General features: G+C 44.7%; 2 protein-coding genes and 1 long non-coding RNA gene across 5 annotated transcripts; 1 reads left to right on the forward strand and 2 right to left on the reverse strand.

Annotated features, from left to right (window-relative positions):
• Positions 1-2,127: 2,127 nt before the first annotated feature.
• LOC130524578 (uncharacterized) lies at positions 2,128-5,630 on the reverse strand. Its single transcript, XR_008950167.1, has 3 exons — positions 5,499-5,630; positions 2,433-2,560; positions 2,128-2,354 (listed from the first exon to the last, which is right to left on the reverse strand). It is a non-coding gene; the product is annotated as an uncharacterized LOC130524578 (long non-coding RNA).
• Positions 4,846-6,694, forward strand: svbp (small vasohibin binding protein). Its single transcript, XM_057030831.1, has 3 exons — positions 4,846-4,978; positions 5,502-5,636; positions 5,750-6,694. Exons 2-3 carry the CDS (start codon positions 5,523-5,525, stop codon positions 5,837-5,839), a joined length of 204 nt encoding a protein of 67 aa, XP_056886811.1. The 5' UTR covers positions 4,846-4,978; positions 5,502-5,522; the 3' UTR covers positions 5,840-6,694.
• Positions 6,695-6,976: 282 nt separating this feature from the next.
• On the reverse strand, positions 6,977-9,920 carry fbxo2 (F-box protein 2). Of its 3 annotated transcripts, XM_057030287.1 has the most exons (7): positions 9,758-9,920; positions 9,215-9,277; positions 8,786-8,852; positions 8,491-8,617; positions 8,265-8,357; positions 8,046-8,184; positions 6,977-7,455 (listed from the first exon to the last, which is right to left on the reverse strand). In XM_057030287.1, the coding sequence occupies exons 3-7, from the start codon at positions 8,820-8,822 to the stop codon at positions 7,321-7,323; spliced, it is 531 nt and encodes a 176-aa protein (XP_056886267.1). In that variant the 5' UTR covers positions 8,823-8,852; positions 9,215-9,277; positions 9,758-9,920; the 3' UTR covers positions 6,977-7,320. The 3 variants fall into 3 exon arrangements, with proteins under 3 accessions (XP_056886267.1, XP_056886265.1, XP_056886266.1); XM_057030285.1 differs by lacking the exon at positions 9,215-9,277 and having other exon boundaries at positions 9,758-9,918; XM_057030286.1 differs by lacking the exon at positions 9,758-9,920 and having other exon boundaries at positions 9,123-9,277.
• Positions 9,921-9,963: the final 43 nt, after the last annotated feature.

Below are 9,963 nucleotides of genomic sequence, written 5' to 3' on the forward strand. Positions count from 1 at the left end.
TTTACTGAATTGAGTGTGTGTTCGTGGTCCTGCTGTGAGACCACGAGGTTCCAACCTATGTCACCCACAATAGTTTTCATAGCTCCTGCAGAGCGCAGACAGATCTGTCTGTATGTGTGTGTTTGTGTTAGGCTGCACGCGTGTCCGCGTGTGTCCACGTATGTGTGGGCATTTGCCAGATCCCAAGAATGCAGTTATTGTTCATCACATTTTTTGGTGTGTGTAGAGAAACGGGCTGGGAAACCTAACCTGCAGGGGAGTGTAGGCTGCACTTGTTGCTCTCCGCAGCCCATCCAGCGGCTGGCTCAGACAGAAAATTAGGAGGGTTGGGGTCCAAATTACCCCTGGTGAGAGAAGAGAATGCTGCATTTGTTTCCTTCTGTGTGTGTCAGAATGTGTACAGTGACAGTGTGTGTTAGGGAGTGTAATGAGTGTAATTTTTCTCTTGCTTGAGCCACTGTTTGGGAGGGGGGGGCAGCTAGACTGTGATGGGATCTTTATGAGGTATTATCAGTCGTATCAGCTTTCAGAATATGCAGGAGAATTCTTGATGTTTTTGGGTTTAAATGGAAGGAGACTGTTGGGGTTTAATTCATCACAAACCTGCTCTGAATCCGTAGTTTTTATGAATAAGGTTCAGGGAGCGCCAGGTCCAAGTCACCCTCAAACCGATGACGGCTTTAATAGTGCATCAATTCTTCTCAAATATATCTAATGATGTTAACGCCGCTGTAGCTGATGTAAGCCGCAGCCTTTCCAGTCCTGTACTGTAGTCTACTGGGTTGAAGGTGCGGCCTACGGTGCAGCATTTTCCCCTTCACCGTGGTGTGTGGTTTTAGTTTGACGTATAACCCAAAATGCTTCAGCAAAGGTCAGATGTTCTTGACTTGAGGCAGACATTTATGGGGCGCATGTAGTTCATATTAGCATCATATTAGCAAAATCCTGGTGTTGTTGCCACCCTTTGATTCACACTGTTGCCAAGGTAACTGCAGCAATTGTGCAGCATTTCTGACAGCAGGAAATTGATATATATATATTATATATAAAATATATATTGAAGCAATGTTTCGTGTGATTCGTTCAGATGGAAACTAGGACCATTACATTTTCGGCTTGAGCAGGAGCAGATTCTGGGTTGGGATTCAATCATTTGGATCGTACTGAGGAGAATAAAACCATTTAAGCTTGTCGTGTCAAGACTATTTAACTACGATTTCTGATATGTATCTAAATTTTCGCTTTACATTTGTTCCATTAAAAGAACAATAAAATTGGCTGAAATGTGACTAAAATAAGTTGTGATCAAAGTCCCTCAAACCGTTCAGTTTGGTACAATTGAGCTTCACTCAACTTCATGTTGCATCATCGGGATCTCTTTGGTTTGTGCTTCAGAAATAAACACTAGACTTTGTGAATTCAAGCATTGTTTGTAACAATAAATCCACTGAAACTCTAGTTTCTAGGGGTTGAAACTGAAGGTCTTTTATTGTAGAGGACACCTGAGGTTATTGTGAGAGTCAGGTTGTGCCTCAAACCAACACAGTCCGCCTGGTAAATCATGTTTACACTCTTGGGGTGTGTGTGTCCACGCTTCGGTAAATGTAAACATACTGGTGTGTTTGGCTGATTGCTGGCGTTTAGAGGTTCTAGTAAGTGGCACCTGGTCACTGCCAAAACAAACAAGGCTGGGAACGTGCGCGTGCCGGCGTTGCATGTGCATCTGCGCGTGCACGTGGGCCCGAGCGTGTTGCCGCTAAGTGCCGCCGTGCGCCGGCCAAAACAAACAGGCTTAATGAGAAGCAGCTTCTGGGACAGAGAGAGCGAGGGAGACGGAGGAGAGCAGGCCAGGCCAAACACACTGACCCCGCTGTCTCTCTCACGTGGACTTAGAGGAGACACTGTTCCCCTCTGTCCTATAGCACCAACCATCACCTTCACCACCCTCACCCCTCTCACTCCTCCTTCCTGCCCCCCCCCCCATCTATTCACTGCCGAGGTGAGCGTGAAGGAGGCGAGATGCCTCTGCAAGACGTGAACGACGCGAAGAACAAGGCCAGTCTGTGTTTGGAACATGGCAGAGTTGTGCCGAACAATGATGGAATATCAGAACATTCACGCAGGTTGAAAAAAAATCTTTATTTCTCTGACGACCTTTAAAACCTCTGGATAGTAGCCGCCCATCGTTAGGAAGGGTGGGGCCGAACTCTCTAAAATACAGCTAAAGATAAGGTCACCTTTTTAAACCAGCAGTAAATAAAACCACAACAATAATGATCATACGCAGACTTTCTCAGGAACCACCTGAACCACCTGACAGTTCTCTCTGGACCCTGGTTCTAACAGGCAGCATCCTGTAAAGATGGAAATGTGAAGCTGAGCAGTGTTAACAAGGCATAATACGGGAAACCGACGGACATTCCTCCCCTGACCTCATATCCTGGCTGTATCTCTCTGGGTCGCCAGTTGCTGCCCGCTGTTTTCTCTGGCAGCTGCAGGTCTGTCGAGGTTCAGGTGAGAAGGCGTCCTCATTTTCATATCAGCGCACCTTTCTGGAGGCCTTTACAGGTGAGGGGACAGCAAATGTGTTTGTGTGCCCAGTTATTTTGGGCACATTTGCCACACTCGTGTATTTTTAGCTCTGAAAGACGCAGTGTGCACGCACGCATGTGTGCACGTCTGTGGGGATCTGTGCACGCCATCGCATGTGCGTGTCAATGTTTCGCGCGTGTGTGTATGCATGTTCGTGCGTGTGCGCGTGAGTGAGTGTGTGTGTTTTGGCAGTGGTTTGGCGAGCAGGATGAGGAGGTTGGTGGTGAGTTTGTGTGTTCAGGGCCACTGGTGTGAAGGAGCAGTCAGAGTTGTGCTTCCCTCTGGAGAGAGTTTAATTTAGAAGAACAAGGCTCCTAACACACACTTCTGCTGCCACCGTCGCCGTCCTCCATCGCTCCACACCTCATCCCTCCGCCTCCCCCCCACCAGGCGCCTCGGCCACTCTACAGAACCGGGACCATCTCACTGGTGCTGAAGCTCCCAGCACAACATGAGCTTATGTTTCAGGTACCATGGTGAAAAAATGTGACAGAGATTCAACTAAGAGGTGTATTTCTGTGGGCAACAGTCGCTCGGGACTTGTGTTACAGTTCACGTCTATTTTCCTGTCAAAGAAACAGACTCATTTCAAAGAAATCCACCAGCAGCATCTGAACCGATGGAAACAACTCAAAGCTTTAGAGACAGATTTTCTGCTGAGCTGTGGTTCCAGTTCAGTTCTTGCTTCATCATCAAACAAACAAAACCACTTGTAAGAAACTGGACCCGCCCCCGAACTCATATGCATCTGTCGAGACTGAAGGCAGCGATCAAACAGCGCAGAGTTTGGGTTTGGCCGAGGTGGAGTCGGTCCCTGCAGCTGTCGCCATGACAGCCAAACAGTGGGGTTTGTAGGGATAGATAATAAATAAAAAATAGTTCCACCTGCATTTTTGAATGTAATATACATGATTAAAAAGGAGTAGGAAGAAGTAATACATAATTACATGGTCCTACCCCCCCGATAGTAAAACACTGTCACACTGCACTTGTGACCGTCTCTGTTATTAGAAGCTTAAACCAGGTCAGGAAAAACTTTTAAAAAAACCTTTTAGGGAAAAGATGATACCCTAAGAAGCCACAGCGGAGGGATCCGTCTGCCTGGGACAGACAGACGTGCCGTAGATGCCACAGAGAAGGTCGACATTAACCTCAGTAACATCAGTCGCTGATGGTGACAGTGATGTCGAGGCTAATGGAGCAGCGATAGCAACAACAGCAGCATGGCTGGTAAATGACGACGCTCAACACTCTTCCACGTGAGAGGGTTTAACAACTAGTGTTGCACAGTACGTGCAAATGTTTAGGTCGACAATCACGCCTGAGTTTTTCCTTTTCCTTCGTCTCGTTGGGTGAATAAAGCAGGTCTGACTGTTGTCTGCAGTAGGTTGTTCCTGGCAGGATATTGTTTTGAAGGAGGGCACTCTGGTAGAGCTGGGAGATAAATCCGGGTAAACTGCTGGTATGCTGAACGATACATTTCTGTGGCAGACAACTGCCAGAGGGCACAAATTCAGAAATGCGTTCCAAAAAAAACACAAGACATCAAATGCTGTCACGTAGTTCTGGGTGAGAAGAAGGCTTGCTCATTTTGTGCGTGTGTGTGATAATCCCAAGCTTTGATACAGACTGTTTTTGCTCTGAAGATAATCTAGACCAACCCTTTACAGGTGTGAGGTTAAGTTATAACCCTGCTCATTTATAAACTGAAGAAATACCCCCAGGGGGGTCTGTATAGACAGATGCCTACCAGGTAAATCCAAATGGAAAATTCTGGAGACACATTTCATTGTTTTAATGCCCATTATCACTAATAAAAGGGAGGATGTGTAGTGATGGATGAGGCTCAGTGACATGTCATCCTTCAGATATTGAACAGTCAGTGGTTTCCTTCAGCTACATACATCAGTAATTCATTAAAATACACGTTAACGTTAAATCATGGGATATAATGAACAACTGGCCGATTAGACAAGACTGACATCTTGTGGTCTGATGAAGCTCAGTTGTCGGCAGAGTAAACAATGGTGCCACTGATTCTCCTCTCATCTACTGCTAAGATGAAACTTACTGCTGCGGACTGGAGAAACAGCGTGTTTGCTCCCCAACAAAGCATTGCCTGTTACTAATGTTGCATATTTCCTGCCAAAACAAGAAATATTAAATCGTATGGCGTCAATAATAACAAAAAATATGCCGCTGTACTGCAATTCACAGTCGCCACACCAGGTGGCAGTAAATCACAGATGTACGTGGCCGGAACCTTGTACACACACTTCACTAGAAGATCGGACTTATTTTGTGGTAACACAAAACGATTGTTTGAGTCAACTTGGCGATACAGCCCTTTCATCGCATAATACAATCTTTTTTCTTATTTTAAAAGGCAAGTCAATACGTCTTTACTCCAAATTTAAGCTGTTAGTCTTGTTTAAATGCTCGCGTTGCCCTATGGGGGGTAACTTGATACATGTAGCACTAGCGAGCAAGGAAGCTAGCTTATTAGCATGAAGTGGGCAAGGTTGATGTTTTTATACGACTTTCAATGCACATATTTTTGCACGGGTACTCTTTGTGTATCAAACTACAGTGAGGAACAAGTGTGAAAGTCATTCGATTACAAACTATACTCATTGTTTTCTCACAAACGGGAGAGCGCTGATTAGCCTCGTTAGCCTCTCTTAGCATAGCCTAGGTCTTGTGACCTGTGCTTAAGCAAAAATAATCAAATTTAACATCTATAGCAAACACTTTCTATTATCACCACTTAAGTCATTTTATGGTGGATATTTGCTGTATGCGTCTATTTGGTAATAGACTAGTATGGTGCTTTAGTTCATATTCGTGTACACAGTAAAATGCAGATTGTCAAACATCATCGATGTATTTATGTTATCTTAACTCACCAGGTTTGTCGGACGCCTGTAACCATGGAGTCTGCCTGTCGTAAAGACAAGCCAAAGCTGAACTCCACTCCGACCAGAGGAGACCGGTCCAGACAGAAATCTGCACAGCAGGAGCTCAAACACCGACAGAGAGCAGAGGTGGCGTAAAGGCCCCGACCTTTAACCCCGGCACACGCTTCAAACGCGTTGGTACACTGCACTCTGTGTTTTCATATTAAATTTATGATTTATTTCCCTTGTTTTATTTTCAGATTTATGCCTTAAACAAAGTGATGACAGAGCTGGAACAGCAGCAGTTTGAGGGCTTCTGCAAACAGATGCAGTCACAAAGTGAATCGTGAGATCTCCTCTGCAGCCTTCTAATCTGGACCAGGACCTGATGCTCGTCACAAACATCGTACCTACACATCACAGAAGCACAGCCAGCAGACACCTGTGACCCCAGTGTACCAGAGAGTATTGTTTTAACGAGGCCATGGCTTTATTAACTGAAAGGATTTATATTTTCATTACAGGTGTCATTAGACTTTTATCACCTTCAGGCTCAGTGTATGTGTGTCTGACTGAGATTTTATTTATCTGTTTACACTTTATTTATTTGATCTTGTGCAGCGGTCAGCCACAGCATCTCTGAAAATCCTGATAAACAGCTGGTCAGTTGTCTTTTTGTAAACCCAGACATATTCACTCGCCCAGATAAAAACGGTTTAATGTTGTCTGTTATACAGCACCACATTATCATACTGATTATATTTTTGAGCATTCCCTCTATTAATGGTTTTATAACGTACATTTCTCTCCCTGTCCTCCTCCACCAGTGTTTGTGAGTATCATCAGTTGGTAACTGCGTTTGTTAGCCTTGACGGTTGTTGGCTCTCTGATCGGTGATGCATTTCTACACTATAGTATTGCCCTGTAAACCTGTGCACCTCATTTACACCTCTCGAATCACACCAACTCCACATCCCGAAATTTCAGGCCCTCTGATTAACTCCTAACGATGGTGCTCGTGATAAACGGCCTTGTCAGTTCTCTGGCTTTTATCTGGAAAAATGCAACTTTGAGTTGTCATTTTCACCAAACCTTCAACTTGTACGTGCCCTATGAATTTCTTATCAAAATATTTATTTTGTTTAGTATGAGCCACTTAAAGTATAACATTTTGAGATAACAAAAATAAAGGTTTTTAATGTTTATATTGAGCTGTGTCTTCATTGTGTGTTAATATCCTGTTGTCTAATTTGGAAACACTTGAATTCTGAGCATAATGTAGTTTTTTTTCCCTAAAAAAGCAAAATTAAGTTGGATTTACTGGTCAGTAACTACGCTCATCCAGGCTGACGAAATGTTTGTGTGATGCTGCTCATGACCAGCAGGTGGAGACAACGCTCACTGACAATTTTGTGACGTTTCATCTCAATTAGAGTTGAAACAGAATTTGTATTTTGTCAAAAACAACAGGACAAAACACATTAGGATAAGTGTAATGGGCGAGTTTATTGTCAGATAATGTTTGTTTATCACAGCTTTAACAACAAAACAAGGTACCAAGCTATTAATTTAACTTTTACTTAATGACAGTGGGATTAGTCTCTGCAGGGATAGTAGCCATTCATGATGATTCAGGACTGTTGCAGGCCCTAAATCTATGAGATGTAAGGTTAGTAGAGCTGAAATTTCAACATTATTCAAGTACCGTCTGTTAGCAACAGCAGGGATTTAATGCTGTGTAAGCAAAGCTGGTCCTCTTAAAGCCCCCTAACCTACAGAACGCCGAATCAAGAGGCACTTTTCTTTCATTTTAATCAATTATTTCTTACATTCAGACCTCCACCGTCACAGAGCTCCCAGTCACACGGACCCCAAACCAGCCATCCCAGAACTTTGTGTCTTGTCCTCCATGCTCAAATGAGATGTAACTCAATCCAGGACCATAGTCGGTAAAAGTATGGCTGACCTGGAGTTCAAAACACAGACAGACAGGAAATACAGACAGTTCAGGAGGTGTTAAGAAATGTGTCGGTTCAGACTGTAACTCTAGATCAGAGATCACAGCACTGCACACTGGTTTGGTCAAACTGGGCTGGACATAATGGGACAGAGAGACGGTGGATAGATCGACTGGTTTAACTGGAAAAGACAGGATTGGGAGCTTTAGTGGGAACGTCGGCCTGTCTCATGCAGCAGAGACGTCCACAGACGGCTCTCTATATTTGTGGTAATTGTCTCTGGGTTTTGTTCTGGACAGACTACAAAGAATCCTTTGTTGACCTGGTGGATCCCCGTGGAATGGATCATCATCAGATGCTGATTTAAACCCCACTGGCGTACATTAATATTTACCGAAGCTACATCTGATCAGACTTATTTGTTCAAGTTAATTTTTCCACCATGTACTTCAGCGTGTTCCCGAGTGAAATATGTGTAACTGTACTGTGTCAACATCTGGGCCCCAACAGATGTGTGAGCTGGTCCCAGAGAGCCGTCACAGCTGTGAAGGAATGGGCCGGGCTGCACCAAACACTGCGGACCACTGGACCGGTATACCTGTCTCCATGAGCAGTCGTCACTGTCGGGGTCAAGGGTCACTGGCTCAGGTTTGAACTCCTGGATGACCAAGTGATTTTCATCCAACAGAGCTGCGGTCATTTGGTAGGTGCACCCGGAGTCGGTCCTCCCACAGTACCTGCGGGGGGAGGCAGCTGTCAGCCGCACTGACACCAGGACAAAGGGCATGAGCTGTCCAGAAGGACACGTCGGTCTCACCAGTCCTCCACTCTCACAGCAGGCTGAGCATCCAGCTGTGCAGCCGTGAAGCCTTCAGCGACCAGATCGATGACCTGTCTCTTCAGACACAGCCTACAACACAGTGCATCAGATCTCTGACTCTCATCAGGCAGTTGGTATCAGGCTCGTGTCATTTAATCAGGTGTCTGAATGCCATGCTAGCAGTTTGCTAATACAGGCTCCTTTCAGGGGAACAAACACTCACTCAAAAGAAGTTGCAAAGTATTTGGTGACTTCGCTGTTGCAGAACTCGTAGCCACAGTCTCCTGGCATCTCCTCCACCTTCCACTGACTTCCTCCGTTCTCAGTCAGATCCCAGAACTCCAGCTCTTCTGTGAAGACCAAGCACAATAAACTGTGTTTTATACCTTTAGATTTTCATTCTTCTTTAAAATTAGGTTTATTTTCCAGTTCATCTCAGGTTGGTTAAACACAAGTGTCACAACTGAAAAGTGGATTCAGTAAAAAAAACAAAAAAAAAAAAAAAAAAAACATCTTACCTTCTCCATTTGGGTTCTTCAGCAGATTTCTGGTCATGATTTAAGGCAATGAAGAAGGAAAGGTGGCCTGCAAGGAATACAAGTATGAAACATCTACAGGATCAGCGTCTTGTCCCCCCCTATATTTAAACATGGTTCATTCCAGACTGCCTTTATCCCCCCCACATGCCAGGAGATGATGTAGATTTCATTATGTATGTGATTATTTGAGCACCGTGACAGAAAAAAGCCAGTGGCCCCAGTGTTGGGCCCAGCAGATGGATGTAAAAACTACAACGGAGTTCTAATCTGGGTCAGGTTCCACATCCAAACGTTAATTCCCTGTTTGCTGACTCACTGCACAACAGGCTGCGTAAAATCCAGCTGTCTTTACACCCTGAATAGGGGCATCACAGAGGATCAGACAGACATCAGTCAGCAGAAAACCACCTGTGCTGGCCTGGTTTCAAACCAGCGGCAGCTGCCCTTTGCTCTGCGTAGAGACGTTTCTGTCTATAACGAAAAACAGTATAAAATAAGTAAATCTCACATCAGCCAATCTTCATATCTGTTCAACCTTGAAGTGAACTATAAGCCCACATGAGTATTAATAACACCACAGACGACTGTGCACCACAGGACAAAGGCACAGCTATAAAACAATCACATTAACGTCAAAGTAAAACAACTTTCAGTCAGTGAGAAATCACAAATTTACTCTCCTGCTCGTAACCAGATAGAGCGATTAAAATCTTATGGAACAAACCTCCAACTAGGTTACACAAACAAAACGTGTTACGAGATTAATCTTGCACTCTTGCAATCGACATGTTTTGCGCATGTTACACAATTTGGCTCCATATTCTGCGCATCATTGTTTTCATGCAGAAACAGCTGAGTCACGTGCACGTCCACCCTCTGGCTGTCGTTGTGAACGCGTGTGTAATGTCAATTAAATCTGCTGTGCGCGAGTAGGAAACAACGAGTACTTACAGTCAGTAAAGGAAGAATCAATCCAGTTTCTGATCTATGACGTCGTTCCTCTGCAGGAGGACCTTGGCCTTGTGGTGAACATGCACGAACAGGGAGGCACAGAGGGACAAACACAATATACCCAGGAATCTGCAAGTTGGGGGGGAGCGTCCACTCAGCAGAACTACGCATCAACACTAACGGCGAAACAGACCGTTCTGCACTCG

The sequence above is a fragment of the Takifugu flavidus genome, chromosome 4, assembly GCF_003711565.1.
Source record: "Takifugu flavidus isolate HTHZ2018 chromosome 4, ASM371156v2, whole genome shotgun sequence".
NCBI lineage: Eukaryota > Metazoa > Chordata > Actinopteri > Tetraodontiformes > Tetraodontidae > Takifugu > Takifugu flavidus.